Raw genomic sequence first — 25,515 nt, 5'->3', positions numbered from 1 at the left:
GACGAAGAATATAAACAACACGATTATGATTTGTAATTTGTGTATTGTCAATCAAGCTATTATTTACTAAGAACTCAATTTTGATATTTTAAAAAATAGTTTTGAATTTATATTTTTAATAATTATTTTTTCCCGTGCGGGAAAAACATAGTATTTCCCAGGACGGTAAATACAAGTGGTGGGAAAAACCTTTCCAACCCTGGCCCTGCATCGCAATCTTTCTCCACACAGTCTCCTCTTACAAGGTAAATAAAGTTTTAAACACATAATAATAAAGAAAAAAAAAGGAGAAAAACGTTCAATTCAGAAATAACGATAAATAAAATAACGCACCTTTAATAGATTTTGTAAAAATGGCATGGGATTTCGTTCTGCTAAAGGGTAAGGCAAGTAAAACTTCAAACACATGTTTTTTTATACATAAATTTAACTTTAGTTTTATTATTTAACATGTCCAAAAAGAAAAAGCAATTTTTGAAACAATAACTTTCTCACATTTTCGCGGGAATGGGCCCCCAGAACCCCCATACCAGGGGCCCCCTTTCCAGTACCTAGACGACCACCCCAGAAGGAACCAGTCCGGGCCTGGTACTACTTCTTTTTACTTTCTTCTACATACATAGAAGAAAGTATTGAATTCGTGCAAATTTTCGAATTTTGACGGATTCGAACGTTTTGAGGTGTGCTGAGTCCATTTCGACCATTTTTGGAAAATGTCTGTGTGTGTGTGTCACGTATGTGTGTGACCAGTTTTTTTGTGGCCGCTCTACAGCAAAAACTACTGCATGAAATCGAACGAAATTTGGTACACATATGTGCCTCTATGTGAACTTGTGCCCTTTGGTTTTTGGCACGAATTCCTCCAAGGGGGGTGGAGCAATGGGACGTTTTTTGAGTTGCGCGTGCTTGCTATTCCTCAGGAAGTAATTGGCGGAATCAAACAAAATTTGGTCCATATGTTGCCATTAACAGGAACAGGTGCTGATTCAATTTTGGTGTCAATAACTCAAACGGGGGTTGAACTATAGAACGTATTTTGTCGTCAATTGTGACTGCTGTATCTCAAGAAATAATGAACGGAATGAAAGAAAAATTTATCGGCAAGTAGCCCTTAGTGGGTATAAGAGCTGATTTTATTTTAGTGTCAACAGCTAAAAAGGGGGTGACGCGAACGAACGTTCTTTGTTTTCCATGGTGAGTGCCATATCTCAAGAAGTAATGCTACGTTCTGGATGAAATTTGGAATAAATGTCAATCCATATGTAAACAGGCGTTGGTTTAACTTTGGCGCCAATCGCTCCATGGGGGGGGGGGGGGGCTGATACTTTTTATGTGAATGAAAATAGCTTCATAATTGCAACAATAAGAAAGATAAATCGTTATGAACTGTCGTCTGCGTAATTCACGCCATTTTAATTGTTGGAAAATGACAAGAAAATCGCGTTGATTTAAATGGCTTCAGACCATCTTTTCCTGTTTCAGGCGTTGGCATGAGTGGCGAGGAGTTTTGAAATTGCAACTCGTTCTGCAATTGCTTGCTTATGGAGTTCTTTTCTTATTGTTTTAAAGCTGACAGGGTTTGTGAGACCGACATGAACTAAAGAAGTGATTTTTGCAGCTGTTGTCTTCTTATTTTTCGCCACAATCATCTTCAACGACTGTCTGTCACACACATTTTTGTCCATGTTGTGACTTAACAGGTGATGTTTTTCCACTTTTCCTGTATGCAGTAAAAATCTTCGATACTGTGCCTCTTGAGACACCAAACGCTTCGGCTACCTTGGTTACGGAAGAACCTATCATTCTAGCTCCAACAATTTGTCCATGTTCGAATTCACTTAACTCAGACATAATGCACTCGCAACTACGCAGAACACTATTCTGACACCGACTGACGCTTGGGGCATTCCACGGTATTTTTGACATTTATGTAGAGTCCGTAACGTGACCTTTTTTGCCATAACTTTTTAATTTACCGTTTGATTTGCAAATTATTTTAATTTGAGCTGGTGTGTTGGTAGGAAGAGATCAAAATAAAATAATATGCTAATCAAACAGTAAATTAAAAAGTTATGGCAAAAAAGGTCACGTTACGGACTCTACATAAATGTCAAAAATACCGTGGAATGCCCCACTTACAACGTGTGAAGGACATAGTACAGATGTTGTTAGTGAGGAAATACAGCAGCGCAACCTATAGGATCATCTAGAATCATCTAGTATGTTTAAGCAAGCATTTCACAAGGTGTTTCCATATTTTTGTCCAACAACTGTGTATAATAACGAAACCTCTGATCGAGTAACGCTCTGATGTCATCAACAATGAAACTCGCTCCACAGCATCATAATTTGATAAAATTTTTGGTAATGTTTGATATGCAGGGAAAATCTTTATTTTGACAAGGCTCAACTGGATCCGGTAGCTTCACTGTTTTACTGGTAAGACTCATTTTAGGAGAATAAAGAAACGAAAAAGTGATCAACAATTAGCACTATCTATTGGAGTTTAGGGTTAGTCCACCGGAGTTAGGGCTACCCATTGCAACTATCAAAGTAGTAAAACCTGTGAAGTTGACCACCTTTGTAAGTTGACCACCTGTCTATGTTGACCGCTTTTGTCAGGAACGGAATTAGTCCTACCTTGTATAATGAAGGAAAACCTCTGTAACTTGACCACCTCTCTATCTTGACCACCTGTCTATCTTGACCACTAATGAACACCAAGTTTGGATTGGAGTATTGTAAAAAACCCTTTGTAAGTTGACCACTTGGTTTATTTTTTAAAATTTTATTTAGCAAAATATTTTATTATTATTATTATTATTATTTTTAAGCTTTCCAAGAATATTTCTGATGCCAGATCAGCATTTTACCAACTAAATGAAACAGCAGCATAACTAAACCTCCTTTTAAGTTTAACCACTTCGGAAAACTACTAAGAACCCTTTTATTCTCCAAACTTATTTTTCTTCTATTGTTAAGCGAAAAATTTGTAATTTTTGATTAGCTGTAAATTTTTAGGAACTATTAATATAAAATGAGTAACTTTTCATAAACAATAAGGCTTTTTTTTGATCAATTTACTGAAATTTTAAATTTGTACGACACATTATACGTCATTCTGGGAAAATAATCTCTAAAAATATTTGAATAACATCTTAAATTATTGTTTCAAAGTAATGCTAAACAATGAAAGTGAGTTAAACAGAAAGAGTAGGTGTCAATTGCAAGAATTACAAAAGGTGTCAAGGTGCAAGAATTCCAAAAAAAAAAAAAAAATCATTACCCCCTTTATAAGTTGACCACCTGTCTAAGTTGACCACCAAAGTACTGCACCTCAAGTGGTCAACATACACAGGTTTCACTGTATCACCAAATAGGAAACTGCTTCGTTCAAATGTAGAAGCAATTTTCACCCGTCATATCTAGACGGGTGATTTTCTAGCAATAATAATAATAATAGAGGGTACTTACGTGAGTCGGAAGACGTATCGCTTCTTAGTGTAGTCTGTAGCCACGAGAACTTTGCACCCCCTCAGGTCAAGGGGCGGTTCGCCATGGTAGTGGACGCCCTGCAACGATCGATTTTCCCTTTTTAACGAGCATGTTGAGGTTGACATGAATCATGTTTCATTTTGTTGTTGCTAGTTGAAAAATCTGAAAACTCCAGTGTTAACTGCTTTAGAATTGACACGGAGTCGACGGCAGGAGTAGAAAACTTTTGCCCCTTGGTCCCTAGTGTAGCGTTCAAGTGAGCATGACATCATTGAGTCATTGAGTGCAATGCTTCAGCAAAGCTTAAAAAGCTTAAATTTATCTTGTTATGTTAAACTAATTATGATAAAATATTGTGCTTGTGCAAGCGCTTGTTTGCACCACTGAATATAGCACATCGTGAATTTGCACATGTAGGGGTGTTTGTGATCCGAAAATTTTGCATTGCTGTTTCCGATAATTTTGAGCTGACAACACATTCTAAAGCAGAAAAAATATTTAAAAAAAAAAAAAGCCTTTAAAATAGGGGGGTTTTTTTTTCAATGATTTTTGTATGCACATTTGAAGGTTTTTTTTTTCCTTTTTTTTGGGGGGGGGGGGAGGAAGGGGGGTGTTTTTTTCATAGCTTCTAAAATTTTACAGTGTCTTCAGAAAATTTTACTTGAATCCACTTTCACCCCACATATACACCACTTCGTGCTCATGTATTTGCAAAGTTCATGATATTTTTCGGTCTGAAAATGCCTAAGTTTGATGCCGAATCAGTTTCTTGCAGTAATCAGTTCATAAAGGCGGTCAATGAGCTGACCAAGGACATCCTCATATAAATAATAGCCGCGATGATCCAGTTACCAGCATGTTTCAACAATGAAGCTCGCGCCACGGCATGATAATTTGATAATATGTTCTGGTAATTTTTAACGTGCAGGGAAAGGCTTTATTGTGACAAGGCTGACTCGATCCGGTAACTTAACTGTTTTACTGGTGAGACTGTGTCATTTCAGGGGAATAAAGAAACGAAAAATTTTTCAACGATGAACGCTACCTATTGGAGTTTAGGGTTTATCCACTGGAGTTAAGGTTACAATTCCAACTATCAAAATATCACCAAACAGGCAAATAGCTTCGTCAAATGCAGAAGCAGTTTTCACCAGTCATACCTTGACGGCGACTTTCTAGTAATATAAATAACCGACGTAGTCGAATCGGAAAATTACCTGTAAATAGTGTTTCCTATCTTTGTAGATATTCAATTTGTGTTCCTCAATCACCACGTACACCTTTTCCCAGGACCTGCAATAAAAGAAGCGGAACTCTGAGAGAGAGAGAGAGAGGGAAAAAAAAAACTCTTTTTCGTACGCTTAGAAAAGAGGATAAAAGGTATGTCAGAGACGGCAAGTAGTTAAGATAAGCTATACTTTCCTTACCAGGGAACAACGCGAAGGCATAAATCATTTCCAGAAAAAATAGCCAAGTTTAGAGATAAATAGAAAGTTCTGGAAACGATGATTAGAACATTGAGAATGTCGACATCTTTGAATGTTTGAGGTGCTACAGCGCCTGTTCAAATCTCTATTTCTCACTAAATTTGGCGACTTTTTTTCAAATGGTCGGTCAATTTTAAGACCTCATACAGTAAACTCTCCGAATATCCTCGGAATTGGATGGCACGAGTGCCGAGGATAATAAAAATCGCCGATATACCTCAAAAAGAGTAAAATGGGGGACAAATAAGGAGAAAACTCCTTCCTCAAACACTTAGCTGTATTGATGCAAATAGGGAAGTCGGTTTTTCAATTTTATTTTTATATGATAGTTTAACACGTATGAACATCATAGATGAAAAATTTTTTGCGATACGATAAGTAGTTTTTTTTAAATTAATTTTTAAAGTTCAAGCGATTGTGACATCAAATGGCACAGGAAGTGACGTCATGCGCTCTTCCGCCGTGGGAGAAACCGAAGGACGTGCAGTTGACTTCGAAGACGAAATATAAGGCTTACCTCCTCGCATTTAACTCCTCGCGTTTCTGGAACATTAAACCTCTCATCCTCTCAGAAATGTTCGAATACCATCATTGATGTTACTTGAGGAAGATTATTAGATTGTGCTTTAACGAATCCGGCCTCCGTAGTGTGTTCAAAAGGATTATTGAATTTCTAAAAAAATAAAAATATCAGCGAGCTCAAAATGTACCTAGCAAAAACAAGGGATCTTCGGCGGAAGGCTGCCCATTAGTGCCCTGTGGCGTAAGCTCGTGACGTTACAAAAAAAACGCACTTTTGCGCGTGGATTTTTAAAAATTCATTAAAAATCAATCACGGTGTTTTAAAATTCAGCGATGGTGAATTTTTTAGTTTTGAGGGTCAATTAACAATATCCAATAGTCAAAATAGAACTTTTAATAGGTTGCAACTTCCCTAATTACTCTCTGCAAGCAATGAAAATATATATGAAGAAAGCACAAAAAATCAATCTTTATCTTTACTAATAATGAAGCTGAAAGTCTCTCTGTCCGGATCTCTGTGACGCTCATAGCGCCTAGACCGTTCATCCGATTTTCATGAAATTTGGCAAAGTTAGTTTGTAGCATGGGGGTGTGCAGCACCTCGAAGCGATTTTTCGAAAATTCGATGTGGTTCTTTTTCTATTCCAATTTTAAGAACAAAACTATCATAAGATGGACGAGTAAATTACGAAATTATCATAACGTGGAACCGTAATATGGGCACAAGCCAATTGGCGAGATACGAAATTATCATAACGTGGAACCGTAACATGGGTACAGCCAATTGGCGAGGAAATTCACCACACATTATTTGTAAATATACAGGCGAACCAAAAGACCTTTTAAGTTTTCTATTACGGGCAAAGCCGTGCGGGTACCACTAGTAAATAAATAAAACAAAAACTGAGTTTAAATTTGCAATTTTTCGAAAAAAAAAAAAACAGCCATTGGTATTTGCATTTTGCTGCGATAAAATACATGTTCCTGATTGTTGATTGACTCGCGGATGAAATCGAGAGTTGACTGTATTTAAATAATGGAGGAACGAGGGCAAATGAGTCCGTCGTAGAAAGCAAATTTTCACTATTATCTTTCAATTGCTACTAATTTAGACGTTTTTCATTATTATTATACACTAACGTATGGTTTACTGAAAAGCATGCGCTAAAACTCTTACCTGTTAGAAGACCTCTTCGCTTCTGAATCCCGGTCGTGTTTCCGCATGAGGGTGCCTTCGTAGGATCCCACAGGTGGCGGCGAGGGAGCTGAGAAAAGTACACAAGTTGTCAATCTAAGCACATTTTAAAAATTTGAAGCAATTTCTTCACTTTTTTTTTCTGGCATTTTATTGACTCTTTTTCTATCGTTTCATTTTGTCTGTTTATTTTGCAAATGATGAATCCTTTTGCATCTTAATGACCTTTATTTTTTGTTTTTATTTTTGTTCATTTGCTATTGTTATTTATTAAATTTATTTTTTTATTTTCTGGCAATTTCTTTCGGATTGGAAAATTGTTCTGGAACTGCAAGTTATCGTCGAACAGACGGAGTTGAGACAGATGAGGAACGTTAGCTCATTTGCCAAATTATTTTCAGCTAGTAGTGCGAAAATATTTGCCTATAGCTGGATTATGTCTATTCCGAACTGATGAGCAGACCCGTCATTTCAAAAAATTTCCGGGGGAAGGTTTCAAAAAGGAAAATTTTGTATGGAAGAACAACAAAATTGCTTATTGTAAATAAATCATTTCCCCAAAAGCAGGGGAGGACCCTTCTAAAAAACGGGCCTGCTAACGAGCCCAAAATAAGAGCAAAAACTGCAATCTCTGGATGCTGTAGCCAACTTTACGGCAATGCTTTTAATTTTGTAGATTCGGATTCTTGATTAACCAGTATTAATCAACAACCTGAATTGATGGACAAAATCTACTGGAACGCGAGCGAAGCCGCAGGTTAAGTAATTTTTTTCCCCGGCGGTAGTTTACCAGTTATACTAGTTATAATTATATGTTTTAAACTAGTTAGTTATCACTAAAAAACTCAATTTTTCAGTTTCCGAAAAAAAAAGACAAAAAGTCAGTTAAAAGTTAGTTAACTTGGTTAAACTTAGTTTCAAGGATGCCCTGAACCTACAAAGTTGGAAAATGGTTGGCTGCAATCAAACATCTACTTGACAAAAATCTCAATTTTTGAAAAGAAATATATTTACCTTCGGGTTTTTTGGAAGTTTTTTCGGAAAAGGACGGCTCGTCGCTGAAGGTTGCATCTGTTTCCGTGCTGCAGGAGAAGGAAAAATCCGTAAAACTTTACGTTAGACACATCCGTTAGATTAAAAAACATAAAGAAAGTATTTTTTTTTTCCAATTTAAATCATTTAAAATTGAATCAAGATATAAAGCATTAATTTCCTGGAGATTCTTTTAGATTTGTTTTATTCGAAATTAAGTGAAAAGCCAATGAAAAAAAAAGAAAAAACGGTTATTAGTCATTCCACGTCAAGTGACCTAGTGGTTCCCACCCGACTATCTCCGATGCGACTGAAATTTTATTGAGGCGTAGACGTGCTTTTGACACTAATACGCAAATTTTCAGTTCCCAAGATCCAAATCCTGAGGATCTAGGAAACCTCAAATAAGGGGCTCCAAAATCGCACAGCAGCTAGCTATGTGAGACAAATTTCCATGGGAAAGCTGCGGAAAATATTTAACCCAGAGGTCTGAAATTCTGGGAGCTTAAGTAGGGTAAACGCACCAGTAGTGGCCAGTGCTTAGTAGTGCTCCAGTAGTGGCCACTTCAAGGTTTATATTTGAAAAATGGGATTCCATTTTTCTCAATAGATTCAAAAGTGCACGTTTGATGCACTTTTGAATCCATTGGGAGACCCGGAATCCTATTTTTTCAAATATAAACCTTGAAGTGGCTACTACTGAAGCACTGGCCACTACTGGTTGTTTACCTTACTTAAGGCAGTTAATTTTCAAGTACTTTTGAGAGTTTAAGAGTCATTTTTTTTTATTTTAAAGCTGGACAAAATGAATGGAGGCCTGATAGTTGACACCTTCAATTTTCTTGAAACTTTCAGGATATTTTACTAGTATTGTGATAAGAAAAAGTGAAGCTTCTTTCCTCTCTAATTTGACTTCTTGGCCCTCGAGTGGAGATCAAAGTTTAGGGTCGTGAGGAAAAAGAGCTTAATATATGATTGCTTTGCTTCAAAAGCAATGAGTGAACCGAGCCAATTCATTTAAATAAGGATACTACTTGATACTAGGTACATTCTAGTATAAATATTTTGGTGACTTTGACTCACTCATATCTTTGAGGGCAAAGGTCAATTGAAAATGCAATTTTTAAAACTTTTTTTGCCTTGTTTGGGCCTGGATATTTGCTAAAGCCATGAGTAACCCTCGGAAATAAGTATATGATTAACTACTCTCCACAGTATAATACTAAGAAAAATATAAAATAGCTTTCGTTTCTCTTGACTTTAGTAGTTAAATGGTCTCAAAGTCAATGATTTTTATAAAATGGCCAAATTTAGAGGTCAATAACTTTGATCGCGACGGGTCAACAACTTTAGGACACAGCTATAGTTATAGTCCGAGTGGTGTAGTTTAAGGTCCAGGTTAGAAACCCATGGCAACTAATCAACTTTTTTAATTACGCGTTCTTTGCTAATTTGAAACAACAAGAATCAAAGTTTTAGGTCAATTACTCTATAACGCCTGAGTCAAACACTTTGAGCAAGAAACAAAAGCCAAATTTAATTTCTTCATATTCGAGAAAAAATGGCAACAGATCTTTCTTTTCAATGATTTTCTTCATGTTACAAATTTTAGTAAAAGCATTGTTACGGAAAGTTGAGTTAAAGCACTGAATAATAATTTGAATGGAGGAAAGCCTTCGAAAAATAGGGATTTTATGTCGAAATCCAAGTATTATAATTAATAGTTTTTAATTGATGTCTCCGCTAATTATTATCGGATGGTTATGTTAAATAGCCAAATACAAAGACGGGAAAATTGCGAATCTATGGATATCTGGTTCGATGGTCAGTTCACTGGCGTTCGGGAGAAGTAACTTAGACATAGATATATACATCGGTACATACGTTCAGTTTTTAATGATGTGAGATACTTACGCTGATGTGTCCATTTCTCTCTCCAAACGGGCTTGCTCTTCCGCCGAAAGCTTCTGAGATTTATCTCCTGGCTGATCTGGGTCGTACTGAAAGTCAAAAAACGAAACATCAATAGAGGAACTAACCGAGCAATCCCTTCACTCGCATAGGCCTTTTGCACTCTATTCCTTTTTTTCTCTCAATATTGTTTTTGAGCTGACATTAAGGGATATTTTTTTCAATTTCGTCCTTAAAGCGTTGCGCAGGAATAAACTGAACCCTTGGAATCAGTAAAAAACTTGAACGTTTCCTCAGAGGGGACATCCGAGTGCTATGCTCTACTCCCTTCACGGAAAAGATAGACAAGATAAACCAGCTAAAGAAATACGACATTTGGCGACGTCAACCACGTGTTTGTAGTGGTTGGACAATAACAAATCAGCGCCAAGCGTACGGCGAATTTTGGTTAACTTTTTTAACTACAGGGAAAATTCCAAAAGTGGAAAACCTTCTGGAAACTCAATTGTTTACTTTAGGTCTATCTTTTCGATGAGCAAGTATAGGAATGTCTCTTCAAGCAGAGTGCAAAGGGTTAAATCATAAAGGTAGAAGAAAAACAAATCCATCTGTTGCAAAACGCTCTTTTTTCTTTTTCTCTCTTTATTTCTTTTTTTTTTTTTTTTGAGCCTTTTTCTCTTATCTCACGATGATATGCTTTTCCAGACTGAGTGATGAATACAAATAATTCGTTTTACAGAAGACTATCCTACCATCAAGACGAAAGCTGAGTTCTCTCCGACCAATAATTGTGTCAAAAATGCTTCAGTTAAACAAAAAATAGCCGCAATTCTAGAGCTTCAGTACGACACCTGGTGGTGATTTTAGAAATTAGCCAAAGAAGTGACACATTACAAACTTTAATTTTGTCCAGACAATTCAGATGTCTCATTGGACAGGTAAATATGATACGTAAAAGGTCTTGGTTTCACCTCTTTAAGTCGCCATTAACTGCAGACTGCAGAGCGTCCAACGCTTTTTTTAATAGCGAATTGTTTTAGTAGCTATGCTTACGAGAGATAGAAATGCGTTAAATGTATATTTTTAATACTTATGTCTCTACACAAAAATCGGCACCAATTCATCGAAAGTTGCAGCGCATTTCAACGTTTTTCTCATTTTTAACCGACGAAAAAACGGAGGAGGTTCTCAATTCGACACGTATATTTTTTTTTTTAATGTATGACCACGCATAACTTTTTACAGAACAGTCTGATTTCGATAATTCTTTTTTTATTGGAAAGGGTATACCCCGAAGGTGGTCCCATAAAAATTTTGAAAAAAAATTCCTACCCTAAGGGTGGGAAAAGGGGGAGATTTGTTGTTCACTCACAAATTTTTTTATATATGACCACACGTAACTTTTTACAGAATAGTCAAATTTAGAATATTCTTTTTTTTTTTATTGGAAAGGGTATAGCCTGAAGTTGTTCCTATATAAATTTGAGGGGAAAAATCCTACCCTAAGGGTGGGGAAAGGGGGGCGATTAGTAGTTCACTCTAAGATTTTTGATGCTGAATTGGGTATAACAAAAAAAAAAAAAAAAAAAAAAACTCACGATGAATGATATGCAGACTTGTATGTCTCTCGTGTGTACTGTCTTGAGCAGGTAAACGACAGTATCTGCAGAAATGAGTTTTCGAGATATTTGAAGAATTGTACGCTGGATTCAGTACTATCAACTGGGAAATGTTGGAATTATATTTTTTTTAGCGGAAACCAAATAAGTTAGTTTGTACAACAAAGCTAACGTACAAACAATGATGACAAAATGCAAAAAAAAAAAAAAAAAAAAAAAAAAGATAAAATTGCAGTTATAGCCTTTTACCTGCACACGGCAGTGTAGACCTCTCAATCTCTGGTACTTGTGATTAGGGTTAGTTTTCAGTGCCAGTCGACAAACATTTTTTATATTCAGGATTTGTATGAAAAAATAGGGCGAAGTTTAGTGATGGTGACATACTATTTTTAACCGACGAAAAAACGGAGGAGGTTCTCAAGTCGACACGTATATATATATTTTTTAAATGTATGACCACACATAACTTTTTACAGAATAGTCCGATTTTGAATATTCTTTTTTTATTAGAAAGGGTATAGCCTGAAGTAATTCCTCTATAAGTTTGAGGGAAAAATTCCTACCCTAAGGGGGGGGAGAGGGGGTGATTAGTTGTTCACTCCAAGATTTTTTGATTCTGAGTTGGGTATTACAAAAACAAAAATGCTCACAATGAATGTACTTCAGACTTGTATGTCTCTCGTGTGTACTGCCGTGGGCAGGTAAGCGGCAGTATCTGCAGAAATGAGTTTTCGAGCTATTTGAAGAAATGTGTGTTGGATTCAGTAGTATTAACAATAAGAAAATGTTGGAGTTATATATTTTTTTTTTTCAGCGGAAACCAAATAAGTTAGTTTGTACAACAAAGCTAACGTACAATAGATGACAAAATGAAAAGAAAAAGAAATGAAAAAAAAAAAATGCAGTTACTGCCTTTGACCTGCCCACGGCAGTGTAGACCTCTCAATCTCTGGTATTTGTAATTAGGATCAGTGGTTTTTAACCGACGAAAAAACGGAGGAGGTTCTCAAGTCGACCCGTATATGTAAGTTCTTTTTTTTCATGTATGACCAGGCATTACTTTTCACAGGTTCGTCCGATTTTGATAGTTCTTTTTTCATTGGAAAGAATTTTCCCAGAAATTGTTCCCATATAAATTTGGAAAAAAATTTCCTATCCTAAAGGATGGAAAACAGGGGTGAGTTATTGTTCACTCAAAGGTTTTTTACTTTTTTTCGTGTAAGACGACGCATAATTTTTACAGAATAGTCTGATTTCGATAGTTGTTTTTTTATTGGAAAGAGTATACCTAGAATTTGGTCCCATGTAAATTTGGAAAAATTCCTTATCTAAAGGTGAGATATTAAGAGTGATTTATTGTTCGCTCATAGATTTTTTATTACTGAGTTGTGTATTACAAAAAAAAAAAAAAAAAAAAAAAAACAACTCACGATGAATGAGCTTTAGATTTGTCAGTCTCTTGATTTAGAGCTCTCAGTCTCTGCATTTCTGCTAAAGCTCGTTCATCGTGAGGTTTGTGTAGTAACTTATTTGGCTCTAGATCAGATAAAGCAATACCCTCAAGTGTTTTTACTCTACTCAGTGCCACATATGCCTGTCCTTTAGCAAACACTTTCTTTCCGAGGTCTATTACAGCTTTATCAAAGGTCGTACCTTGCAATTTGTGTACCGTGACGGCCCAGCATAGCATTATTGGCAACATCCTGCGCTCAATGTCACCATAACCTTTCGTTCTTTGAAAAGTTGCAACCACTGGAGGTATGGCGACACAACCATCGCTATCTTTTAGTCTGCTTCCTATGCTTTCATCGTCAAACTTAACTAATATGCAGTCCGGTAATTCTCCTTCCTCTAGTTGATCCCTACGTATTGATGGCCATTTTATTTTTTTTTAAAATACCCATTGCACCATTGACGAAGCCGTCAGATACTGATATGTTACGTCTCAACATCACACGAGATTCGGCAGCAAGTTTTACCTCTGATAAAAGTCCACCACAATAGTTCACATCTTTCGGGGCAACATTATCTGGAGGTTTCTTTCCATAGGTAGCAATTTCACGAGACTCATCTATGGAACGGATTGTATAGACACGACGTCCTCAATTTCATTTGAAACTCGCTCTCTTATCAGATCTAAACGATGAGCGCGTTGCTCTTCACTCTCATTTGAAAGTCGCTCTCTTATCAGATCTAAACGTTGAGCGTGTTGCTCTTCACTCTCATTTGAAAGTCGCTCTCTTATATCTAAACGACGAGCGCGCTGCTTATCACCTTCTTGCAATAAACTATCGTTATTGTAGCTTCTCATTCTCGACAGTCTTTCCTCGCGCTGACCTAAACTCTCCTGTGAACGTGTTAATGTAATTCTCTTTCTGTTTGCTTCCAACCTTTTTTCTTCTCATTAATAGATTCTTCTAAACATCTTTTCCTCATCCGAGCAGCATTTTTTGTAGGCCTACCCATGTTAGTATATAAAGCCTGCTTTATTAAAATTATTTGTGTAACACAACAGATAATTGTTAAAATACGATTATATATATATATATATATATATATATATATATATATATATATATATATATATATATATATATATATATATATATATATATATATGTTAATAGCTAAAGTAAGGTAGGTAGCTATTTTAAAAGTAATCAAAAATATAAGCATACAGATTATAGCCACATTAGTAGCTTATAGCCACAAAAAATTATAAAATAAAAACTTTTTAACAAAAAAATTGAACCGCCGAAAAAACTGAAAAGCAAAAAATAATAAACCATTTTAATTAAACCTTAATATTTAAGTTCTTAAACTGATGTAAGTATACCTAAGTATATATTTTTGTAATAATTTAGAGTTTTTAATTAACCTTAATAACTCAGTTCTTAAATTAATGTAAGTATACCTAAGTAGTTTTGAGTCGGTGCCAAACAATAAATAAACAAAGATCCCTAAATTACCTAAATTTAAAGAAATAACCAAATAAAATTAGCAATGTAATGTGAAATGTCCGGCGATAAACATAAATGTTTCAAAAAATGCTCCCTCCACACGTCATCATTAAATCATGAATACTAGTAGATCGTATAAAACGAAAAGTACCTCTCGTAGGAGCTTTTAAACCTTTGTTACCTCGCACGAGAGAGGCAAACAACCAGTGAGAAAAATCTTCAGGATCATGTATGCAATTAACGGCTACAGTTGTTATGCCATACTTGCGCTGAATAATACTATGACCTACAAAACCATTTATTTGAGCTTTTAACAAGATGAGAAATCCTTCTTCAGTATGAGGAACAATGATATAAACATTTTGACTGTTGTATATGAGGCAAAAGCTCAGTAGCAGCCAAATACTCGACACGTGCTTCTTCGAGACCACTCGACGACGTTCGGGTTTAACTTCGTGAACGCTCGGCATTTTCCGGCGAAGGGGCGTGTCGCCATACGCCACCGCTGCGCCTCACGCTTTACAAAAATAATTAATTTGCTTGTTTGGCACCGACTCAAAACTACTTAGGTATACTTACATTAATTTAAGAACTGAGTTATTAAGGTTAATTTAAAACTCTAAATTATTACAAAAATATATACTTAGGTATACTTACATCAGTTTAAGAACTTAGTTATTAAGGTTTAATTAAAATGGTTTATTATTTTTTGCTTTTCAGTTTTTTCGGCGGTTCAATTTTTTTGTTAAAAAGTTTTTATTTTATAATTTTTTGTGGCTATAAGCTACTAATGTGGCTATAATCTGTATGCTTATATTTTTGATTACTTTTAAAATAGCTACATACCTTACTTTAGCTATTAACATATATATATATATATATATATATATATATATATATATATATATATATATATATATATATATATATATATATATATATATATATATATATATATATATATATATATATATATAATCGTATTTTAACAATTATCTGTTGTGTTACACAAATAATTTTAATAAAGCAGGCTTTATATACTAACATGGGTAGGCCTACAAAAAATGCTGCTCGGATGAGGAAAAGATGTTTAGAAGAATCTATTAATGAGAAGAAAAAAGGTTGGAAGCAAACAGAAAGAGAATTACATTAACACGTTCACAGGAGAGTTTAGGTCAGCGCGAGGAAAGACTGTCGAGAATGAGAAGCTACAATAACGATAGTTTATTGCAAGAAGGTGATAAGCAGCGCGCTCGTCGTTTAGATATAAGAGAGCGACTTTCAAATGAGAGTGAAGAGCAACACGCTCAACGTTTAGATCTGATAAGAGAGCGACTTTCAAATGAGAGTGAAGAGCAACGCGCTCATCGTTTAGATCTGATAAGAGAGCGAGTTTCAAATGAAATTGAGGACGTCGTGTCTATACAATCCGTTCCATAGATGAGTCTCGTGAAATTGCTACCTATGGAAAGAAACCTCCAGATAATGTTGTCCCGAAAGATGTGAACTATTGTGGTGGACTTTTATCAGAGGTAAAACTTGCTGCCGAATCTCGTGTGATGTTGAGACGTAACATATCAGTATCTGACGGCTTCGTCAATGGTGCAATGGGTATTTTAAAAAAAAATAAAATGGCCATCAATACGTAGGGATCAACTGGAGGAAGGAGAATTACCGGACTGCATATTAGTTAAGTTTGACGATGAAAGCATAGGAAGCAGACTAAAAGATAGCGATGGTTGTGTCGCCATACCTCCAGTGGTTGCAACTTTTCAAAGAACGAAAGGTTATGGTGACATTGAGCGCAGGATGTTGCCAATAATGCTATGCTGGGCCGTCACGGTACACAAATTGCAAGGTACGACCTTTGATAAAGCTGTAATAGACCTCGGAAAGAAAGTGTTTGCTAAAGGACAGGCATATGTGGCACTGAGTAGAGTAAAAACACTTGAGGGTATTGCTTTATCTGATCTAGAGCCAAATAAGTTACTACACAAACCTCACGATGAACGAGCTTTAGCAGAAATGCAGAGACTGAGAGCTCTAAATCAAGAGACTGACAAATCTAAAGCTCATTCATCGTGAGTTGTTTTTTTTTTTTTTTTTTTTTTTTGTAATATACAACTCAGTAATAAAAAATCTATGAGCGAACAATAAATCACTCCTAATATCTCACCTTTAGATAAGGAATTTTTCCAAATTTACATGGGACCAAATTCTAGGTATACTCTTTCCAATAAAAAAACAACTATCGAAATCAGACTATTCTGTAAAAGTTATGCGTCGTCTTACACGAAATAAAGTAAAAAAGCTTTGAGTGAACAATAACTCACCCCTATTTTCCATCCTTTAGGATAGGAAATTTTTTTCCAAATTTATATGGGAACAATTTCTGGGAAAATTCTTTCCAATGAAAAAAGAACTATCAAAATCGGACGAACCTGTGAAAAGTAATGCCTGGTCATACATGAAAAAAAAGAACTTACATATACGGGTCGACTTGAGAACCTCCTCCGTTTTTTCGTCGGTTAAAAACCACTGATCCTAATTACAAATACCAGAGATTGAGAGGTCTACACTGCCGTGGGCAGGTCAAAGGCAGTAACTGCATTTTTTTTTTTTCATTTCTTTTTCTTTTCATTTTGTCATCTATTGTACGTTAGCTTTGTTGTACAAACTAACTTATTTGGTTTCCGCTGAAAAAAAAAATATATAACTCCAACATTTTCTTATTGTTAATACTACTGAATCCAACACACATTTCTTCAAATAGCTCGAAAACTCATTTCTGCAGATACTGCCGCTTACCTGCCCACGGCAGTACACACGAGAGACATACAGGTCTGAAGTACATTCATTGTGAGCATTTTTGTTTTTGTAATACCCAACTCAGAATCAAAAAATCTTGGAGTGAACAACTAATCACCCCCCTCTCCCCCCCCCTTAGGGTAGGAATTTTTCCCTCAAACTTATAGGGGAATTACTTCAGGCTATACCCTTTCTAATAAAAAAAGAATATTCAAAATCGGACTATTCTGTAAAAAGTTATGTGTGGTCATACATTTAAAAAATATATATATACGTGTCGACTTGAGAACCTCCTCCGTTTTTTCGTCGGTTAAAAATAGTATGTCACCATCACTAAACTTCGCCCTATTTTTTCATACAAATCCTGAATATAAAAAATGTTTGTCGACTGGCACTGAAAACTAACCCTAATTACAAGTACCAGAGATTGAGAGGTCTACACTGCCATATGCAGGTAAAAGGCTATAACTGCAATTTTATCTTTTTTTTTTTTTTTTTTTTTTTTTTTTTTTGCATTTTGTCATCATTGTTTGTACGTTAGCTTTGTTGTACAAACTAACTTATTTGGTTTCCGCTAAAAAAAATATAATTCCAACATTTCCCAGTTGATAGTACTGAATCCAGCGTACAATTCTTCAAATATCTCGAAAACTCATTTCTTCAGATACTGTCGTTTACCTGCTCAAGACAGTACACACGAGAGACATACAAGTCTGCATATCATTCATCGTGAGTTTTTTTTTTTTTTTTTTGTTATACCCAATTCAGCATCAAAAATCTTAGAGTGAACTACTAATCGCCCCCCTTTCCCCACCCTTAGGGTAGGATTTTTTCCCTCAAATTTATATAGGAACAACTTCAGGCTATACCCTTTCCAATAAAAAAAAAAAGAATATTCTAAATTTGACTATTCTGTAAAAAGTTACGTGTGGTCATATATAAAAAAATTTGTGAGTGAACAACAAATCTCCCCCTTTTCCCACCCTTAGGGTAGGAATTTGTTTTCAAAATTTTTATGGGACCACCTTCGGGGTATACCCTTTCCAATAAAAAAAGAATTATCGAAATCAGACTGTTCTGTAAAAAGTTATGCGTGGTCATACATTAAAAAAAAAATATACGTGTCGAATTGAGAACCTCCTCCGTTTTTTCGTTGGTTAAAAAGTTGCATTAAAGAATGGTACCATTTTTTAGGCACCGAGAATGGTACTTAATTTTACTATATTTTGGTGCAGCGTGTGCTTCACAAGCATATAGTAAAATTTAGCGCCTTGGTCGCCAACCATTCTACACCATTTTTAAGTATTACCACACACCATTTGAATTTTTCAGGGTTAATACTGCGGCTAGGGAGTTGTCCCAATTCGTCCCTAAGGATGGAATCTGCATTGCATAGCTTTGAAAACATTCCGTTTCTAAAACGCATTTGCATCTAAGATGCTAATAAGAAGGAAAATATCTTAAGAACAAGATGCATACGTCATCGTAGAATCCTGAATGCCTTTTCATGTGTTCATCCAGTTCGTAGAGGGCCTGTGGGTCCACCACTTTCATTCGTTTCTCCTGTTCTTTCAGCTCCAACTGTAAGAAGAGAGACACCTCATTATTCAAATAGTCAAAAAAAAAAAAAAAAAAAAAAAAAATCTAAAAACAACCAAATGTCACTGACAAAGGAACAATACGGACTTTCTTTTCCAGAGAAATAACGGAATCATACAGTGAAACCTGTGTAAGTTGACCACTTGCGGTGCACCACTTCAGTGGTCAACTTAAACAGGTGGTCAACTTACAAAGGTTGATTTATATATAAGGGCTAATTCCGTGCCTGAAAAAGAGGTCAACTTAGACAAGTGGTCAACTTACAAGGGTGGTAAACTTCACAGGTTTTACTGTATATCAAGTGAATGTATACAATTTTCCCGTTTCGGAGATTTACGTGATTGAAAATAACATATAACAATGCGTAAACTTGGAAATTCGACCTGAAAACCGAAAAAGTGTTATGTAACTTAAAAGCATTTGTTAAACTAATTGAATTGAAACTATTTTATGCGTGGACATTGAATATAATATTGGAATTATAAATAATTTAAACTCAATTCGTTGGACTTGATGGTACGCTCTAAACAGAACAAGAATACAAATTCCGTTTCTTGAAAAACAGCCAACAGCCCGATTAAATTCTGTCAAACGCCGGCAACCATAGGGCTATTGTGAACTATTCTGCCGTGCTAAGTGCAAAAGTCGTATCTGCGGCCAAGTTCAGAATGAGAAATTGCCGTTTAAAGTTTGTTGCCTCCATGTATTTCATTCGGATATAACTTTTTCAGTTTTTTAAAAAAAATACTACCAATTGACATATGACCGTAAAACATTGTGTTTAGGTGAAATATGTTACAAAGAACCACCTGGTGACCGTAACTCAATTTTGATAAAAAGTGCAGACACGACTTTTGTGCTTAGCACAGCAGTATTGCTGTTGGAGGATAGTTAAAAGACAGTAATCAAACCGAAACTGTTCCAGTAAGAAACCGCTTCATTTTTCTGCGCGGAATATTTTTCATTAGATAGCACAACATTTCTTTGAGAGAACTGGTAACAAACATTTTTTTAATTTGGATTGTCCATGGCCCCACTGAATTTCCGCTACAAGAATATATACAAGAACCGCTATAAGAATTAAATATGGCCATGAATTGTCATAAGAAGCGTTCTCAAATGTAATTGATTCTGAAGAGTTTTGGGAAGTAGTCTTTTCCATCAGTCTTCATTTGTTTGTAAAGATACGAATAATAACTCTTTTCTATAACATTTTACGAAGTATTTAGCACCTCCATTTGCTATTTTTTGTCAAGTTATTATTGCGTACTCTTTCTTTATCAGTAGTTCAAACTTACCGTTGTAAGTCGGCCGAGGGCAGCGAATCTCTCTTCCTGCGCAGCAGCAGATTTCTCGAAGGCCTCGTGTTTCTTGATCAGCTGTTCCACTTCATCTAAACTATGCTAAAAATAAATGGATATGTATATAAGCAAAAGCTTTATACAATGTATGTAAATATATATATAGAGAGAAAGAGACTCATACACAAAATCACACAGGTACAGGTGCATATGGGCATCTCTTCTTTAGCTCCAAATGCTTATGGGAGGTATGCTAAAGATTGTCGGCCAGGACTGTAGATGGCACCTTTTATTGATATAAGACAAGCTCAGAGATTATATGTGGAAGTATTTTTTCAAGTATTATGGATGCAACGTCACCGAGAGAAAAGATATTTGTACTTGACAAGTCACTTAGATCGTTTTCTTTTTGTGCTCTGATGGTTAATTTAAAAACTTCATAAGTGATAACTGGAACACGGAGGTTTTAAGCTGCTTTAGAAGCATGAATTTAATCGTGTTCGCTTTTAAGTAACTTCATAGAAGAAGCCACCTTTCGTAAATGGGATTGGCGTATGTATTGACATCTTTTTTCTTCGAAAAAATTTAAAAAAAATTGAATCAACAGAAATATTGCTAAAAGAATTGTTCTGCTAACAGCATGTTTCGGATTGGATGCTAAATATTTCCTTAATTTTTAAAATTACGATGTTGAATTGCGTTGACAGAAAGAGTTTCTGAAAATACTCAAAAAAACTTTTTTTGAAAATTGCATCCACTATACCAGTAGTCCCATAAGTCCAGAAACGTTTTCTAATTTGTTTTGGCTCATCACAAATGCAGATGTCTGTTGAAGTTGTCACGCAGCTGAGAGATGTCCAGATATGTCTATACCATGGATGTGAATTTCTCACATATGCTCCAAATATCCAGATATGGATATTTAGATAGCTTATGGATATTCTGATCATGGGTATGGACATTTGCATGTCTTCTAGCTATCCAGATTGTAACACGCTTTAGATCTGGATAGTTGAATAGCTTGTGTATGAGTTATGGCGAAGCAGTAAGGTCCAGCAACTTCATCAGTCGTTCCCCTCACAAGGATCAGTTGATCAAGTCGCTTGACAAAAGTACTCTCAAGAAGCCCGGCCGGGGAACATGAATGGGGAAAACCAAAAAGTCATGAGAAAAGAAGAAGAAAAATCCACCCCCGAACTGGTACAATTTAATATTGGACTCCGCTCATCAGACTACTGTGACCCTCTCATTGTTGAGAGTGATGATGAATTCAATCCAAATAATAAGAATAAATTAGGTCAAGTGATGCAACTTGCACCTGTTATGATGGAAAGTACTTTTGGTATTTCCACCATTCAAGGAAGAACCTCCCAGTATAGAGCTATTAAGCCTCCTTCTAGGGATGTTATAACGACTGAAGGTTTTTTTTTTTAAAGCTCTTTGTCCATTCTGCCTTGATTGCCCAGAGGACAGATTTCATCGGCGCATTGATACAGTGGAGATGAACTTGCAGGTTGCAAGTAGTCGTGTCTAGTGATTAACCGAAATCGGTCGACGACTTTGACTCTAAGTACTTCTTAACACTGGTCTACCGAGGCAAGACTTTCCCACTTTTTTCCATAACTGATTGTTTTATGGGCTCTTTATGTGAAGTTGTACACTGCCGTGGGCAAGTAAATGGCAGTATCTGCAGAAATGAGTTTTCGAGTTACTTGAAGAAATGTGAGTTGGAGTTAATACAGTGCAGAACCTTTTATTCGGGAACCAAAAAACCGGGAAACCAGAAAACAGGCAACCTTTTGCCAATTTTCCCGCCATTTTTAAAAAATGCGCATTTTTGGCAATTTTTGGAAAACTAAGCATTTTATTGAAATACCTAAAAGAATATGAGCGGTTTCTCAATAAATACCATATTACTCTTCAATAATTCGGGAAAATGTTTCCAAAAACGAACTTCAGAGGGTTATCCTTAACGCAGGGCTAAATTTCCGAAATATTTTCTTAAATTAAAAAGTACACTCGTCTGAACGTACACAAGTCTGAAATTTTCGTGTTTTATTCCAACTGAATACTAAAGAAACGAATATTGTCACATTCTAATGCAATATTTTATTGAATCGTCTCTAATTAAAGCCGTTTGGAGCGTTAGTGAGTAGTGACGTCGGAACAGCGCAGGAAACACCGAAAACCAGATTTGCGAATTTTTTGGATAGTTGTTTGTGGAATCTAGAAATCGTTAAACGCAAAACTCATAAATCAAATTTCTATTGATATGAACTAAATACAAAAGCAATAGTTATCAATAACTACCGTAACCGCAAGCACCAAACCTTTACAAGAAATTAAAAAAAAAAAAGCGGGTTCAAGAAAACAAATTATGGTATTATGGATAACTTTCAATAATAAGCATTTCTGAACTGTTTTCTTCTTATTTTAATGTGTATTACTATTTATTATAGTAATTTAAGTTTCATAAACAAACGGCCAATAGCGCTTTTTGGCGATCCAGAAAACCAGGAAATTCAGATATCCGGGACAGCGATGGTCCCGAACTTCCTGGATAATTAGGGGAGATACGGGCAAGATGGGGTGGCGGGCAAGACGGGGCACCCGGTCTATTATAACCTTCTAGTCGCGCGAACACGTTCAAACTCGCACAGACGATGTGGCACCACGACGGCTTCCAGTGCACTCTCGTATGTGATTCGTGCGACACGTATTTTTTAGGTTATCGAAACAAAAGTGATTTCGCCAAGTTTTCTTCTTATTTTCTCAATTCGTTTAGTACGTGTTTAATATACAAGTAATAGTAGTGTAAATGAGATAAGAGTTTATCCGCATGCGCCGAATATTACGCTAACAGGTAAAAACTGGTTTATTTCTGTCTTGTGTGTTGTTTATTTTGTTTTCTTTTTTAAATACATCAAGACCCATGAGGGCAAGATGGGGTATGTGTTCCCCGTCTTGCCCGCTCTAAGTTTTTATTACGGTTCGAGCTTTTGTGTTGATTAATGTTAATGTATCTCTCGCTCTATATGTATGTTTGTGATTGTATATATGCATGTGGCTTGGCTGTGTAATGCATAGGCGGACTTGTTTGTTTTAGCATGGTGAAAACATACAAGAGAAAGACAAATAGAGGCGAGTGGCCGGAAGAGAGCATGGAAAAAGCTGTTAAAGCTGTTTTAGAAGAGAAAATGGGGTATATGCTAGCAGCAAAGACATTTTCAGTTCCTCAGACTACTCTAGAAAGAAAAGTAAAAAAAGCTCGGGAGAACTTGGCCCTATCTCCATCTAAAAGTATTAAAGTAAAGGTTTCATTAGGACCTAAGCAACCTGTTTTCACAGAAAAAGAAGAGGACGAGCTTTGTGGCTATATATTGGACATGGAGACTAGACTTTACGGACTTACAGCCAAAGACTTAAGAGCATTAGCGTACAATTTAGCAGTAAAAAATAATAAAGTCCATCCTTTTAACGTTCAAAAACAAGAAGCCGGCAAAGATTGGTTTCAAGGGTTTTTGAACAGACACCCAGACTTGTCAATAAGAAAACCCGAAAGCACTTCTGCTGCACGTGCTGCCGGGTTCAACAGAATACTTGTTGATCAATTTTTTAATTTTTTGGGCAATATCTATGACGAACACCATCTTACACCAGACCGCATTTATAACTGCGACGAAACTGGTGTTTCAGTTGTACCAAAGACTAAATCCAAAATTATAGCAAAACGAGGCCGAAAACAAGTAGGGGCATTAACTTCTGCAGAAAGAGGTACTACAATCACAGTAGAGATATGCTTCAGCGCCAGTGGACAATACATGCCCCCTATGATGGTGTTTCCCAGGAAGAGGATGGATCCACAGTTAATGCTTAATGCTGCCCCTGGAGCATGGGGAGTTGTTAGTGACTCAGGCTGGATGACCACGGAGTTGTTTCTTGGATGGTTTAAACAGTTTGTGAAATTTAGTGGGGCCACAGTAGATCGACCTGTTTTGCTATTATTGGATGGCCATAGCACCCATACAAAAAACATCGATTTAATAGATGAAGCTCGAGCCAATGGGGTAATTATTTTATGTTTCCCCCCACATACAACTCATCGTCTTCAGGTCGCCGATGTTGTTTATATGAGACCGTTGAGCAATTATTACGATCGGCAAATTACGACCTGGCTTCGCAGCAATCCAGGGATGGTTGTAACAATGCGGCAAGTTGCAGAAATTTTTGGAAAGGCATTCATAGAAACATCTACCATGGCAACAGCTGTAAATGGCTTCAAAAAGTGCGGAATTTGGCCTTACGATCCGACGGTCTTCTCTGAAACCGACTTTGCTCCTTCGTTGGTGACTGATATTCCGCTCACTCAAACACTGACTTCAGCGACCACAAATGTAGCAGTCACAGCACCTGCTGAGTTAGAAACGCAGCAAGTTGACGTATTACCTGTGCTGGATACCAGTGAAGCTGCTATTACTAATGCAACTACATCTCGTGCCTCACTTCTATCTACCGGGGTTGAAACAGAGGCAATTCGCAAAACCATTAATAATGTTCCTGTATCAGCTACTTTTCACGAGACACCTACGGTGACTTCTGCTACCTCGTCGAGTCCTCAACCTGGATGTTCCACGTGGGTTGATGATACAGAAATAGACAGAAGACCAACTACTCCACAACAGTCAACATTTTCTGTTGTTAGTCCACAGCAAATATTACCCCTTCCAGCAAGTCGTAGATCTTCACGCGTGACTCGTAAACGAGGAAGAACAGCCATTATTACTGAGTCACCGTATAAAAAAGAACTGGAAGAAACGATTAAAAGAAAGCAGGTCACGGAAGAGAATAAACTAAAACGAAAAGAAATTAGACAATTAAAGTTGGAGAAGACGAAAACGAAGGATAAAAAAGGAAGACCCAATAAAAGAGGAGTCATAAAAAAGAAAAAAACGATAGATAATCGCAAATCATCGGATAACAATAGTGATGCAGATATTGAAAATACCCCTTGTTTGTACTGCAGCGGTCTTTATTTAGATTCCAATGAAGGCTGGATCAAATGTTCTCTCTGTGGTACGTGGGCACATTGCTCTTGTGCTGGAGTGGATGATGAGGACGATGAAGCAACATTCTCCTGCGAATTCTGTCAGGAAAAGTAGGTGAAATGCTGTACCCCATCTTGCCCCTAGGGGTACCCCATCTTACCCGAACCAGAGGGTAAGACGGGGTGGTGGGGCTTTTTTTACTTTTATATCTCTAGAATAATAACTACGCTATGATTGTTCCTAAAATTATAAAAAAATTAAAAACTGATTACCAAAGGAAGATTTTGAAATAAATATGATTGTTTAAATGCAATGGTTTCAGTTTTATTGCCCTTTAAACGTTAGATATCCCATCTTGCCCGCATCTCCCCTAACTCTCTACTGTACTAACAATAGGGAAATGTGGGAATCAGACTTCTTTTTCGCAACTTTGTTTCAGCGGAAACCAAATAAGCAAGCTTGTACAATAAAGCTAACGTACAACAGATGACAAAGTATAAATGAAAAATTTGCTGTTACTGCCTTTTACCTGCCCGTAGCA

General features: G+C 36.3%; 1 protein-coding gene across 1 annotated transcript in view; it reads right to left on the bottom strand.

The window, feature by feature from the left end:
- The window catches only part of LOC129224679 (spectrin beta chain-like), a 161,082-nt gene that overhangs the window by 24,018 nt on the left and 111,549 nt on the right, over positions 1-25,515 (bottom strand). The window contains 7 exon segments of the mRNA XM_054859224.1: positions 3,475-3,572; positions 4,713-4,788; positions 6,682-6,769; positions 7,714-7,781; positions 9,646-9,731; positions 18,509-18,610; positions 19,927-20,031. Coding sequence (XP_054715199.1) covers positions 3,475-3,572; positions 4,713-4,788; positions 6,682-6,769; positions 7,714-7,781; positions 9,646-9,731; positions 18,509-18,610; positions 19,927-20,031 — 623 coding nt within the window.

Source organism: Uloborus diversus, chromosome 6 (assembly GCF_026930045.1).
Source record: "Uloborus diversus isolate 005 chromosome 6, Udiv.v.3.1, whole genome shotgun sequence".
Taxonomy (NCBI): domain Eukaryota; kingdom Metazoa; phylum Arthropoda; class Arachnida; order Araneae; family Uloboridae; genus Uloborus; species Uloborus diversus.
This window is presented reverse-complemented; position numbering and strand designations above follow the sequence as displayed.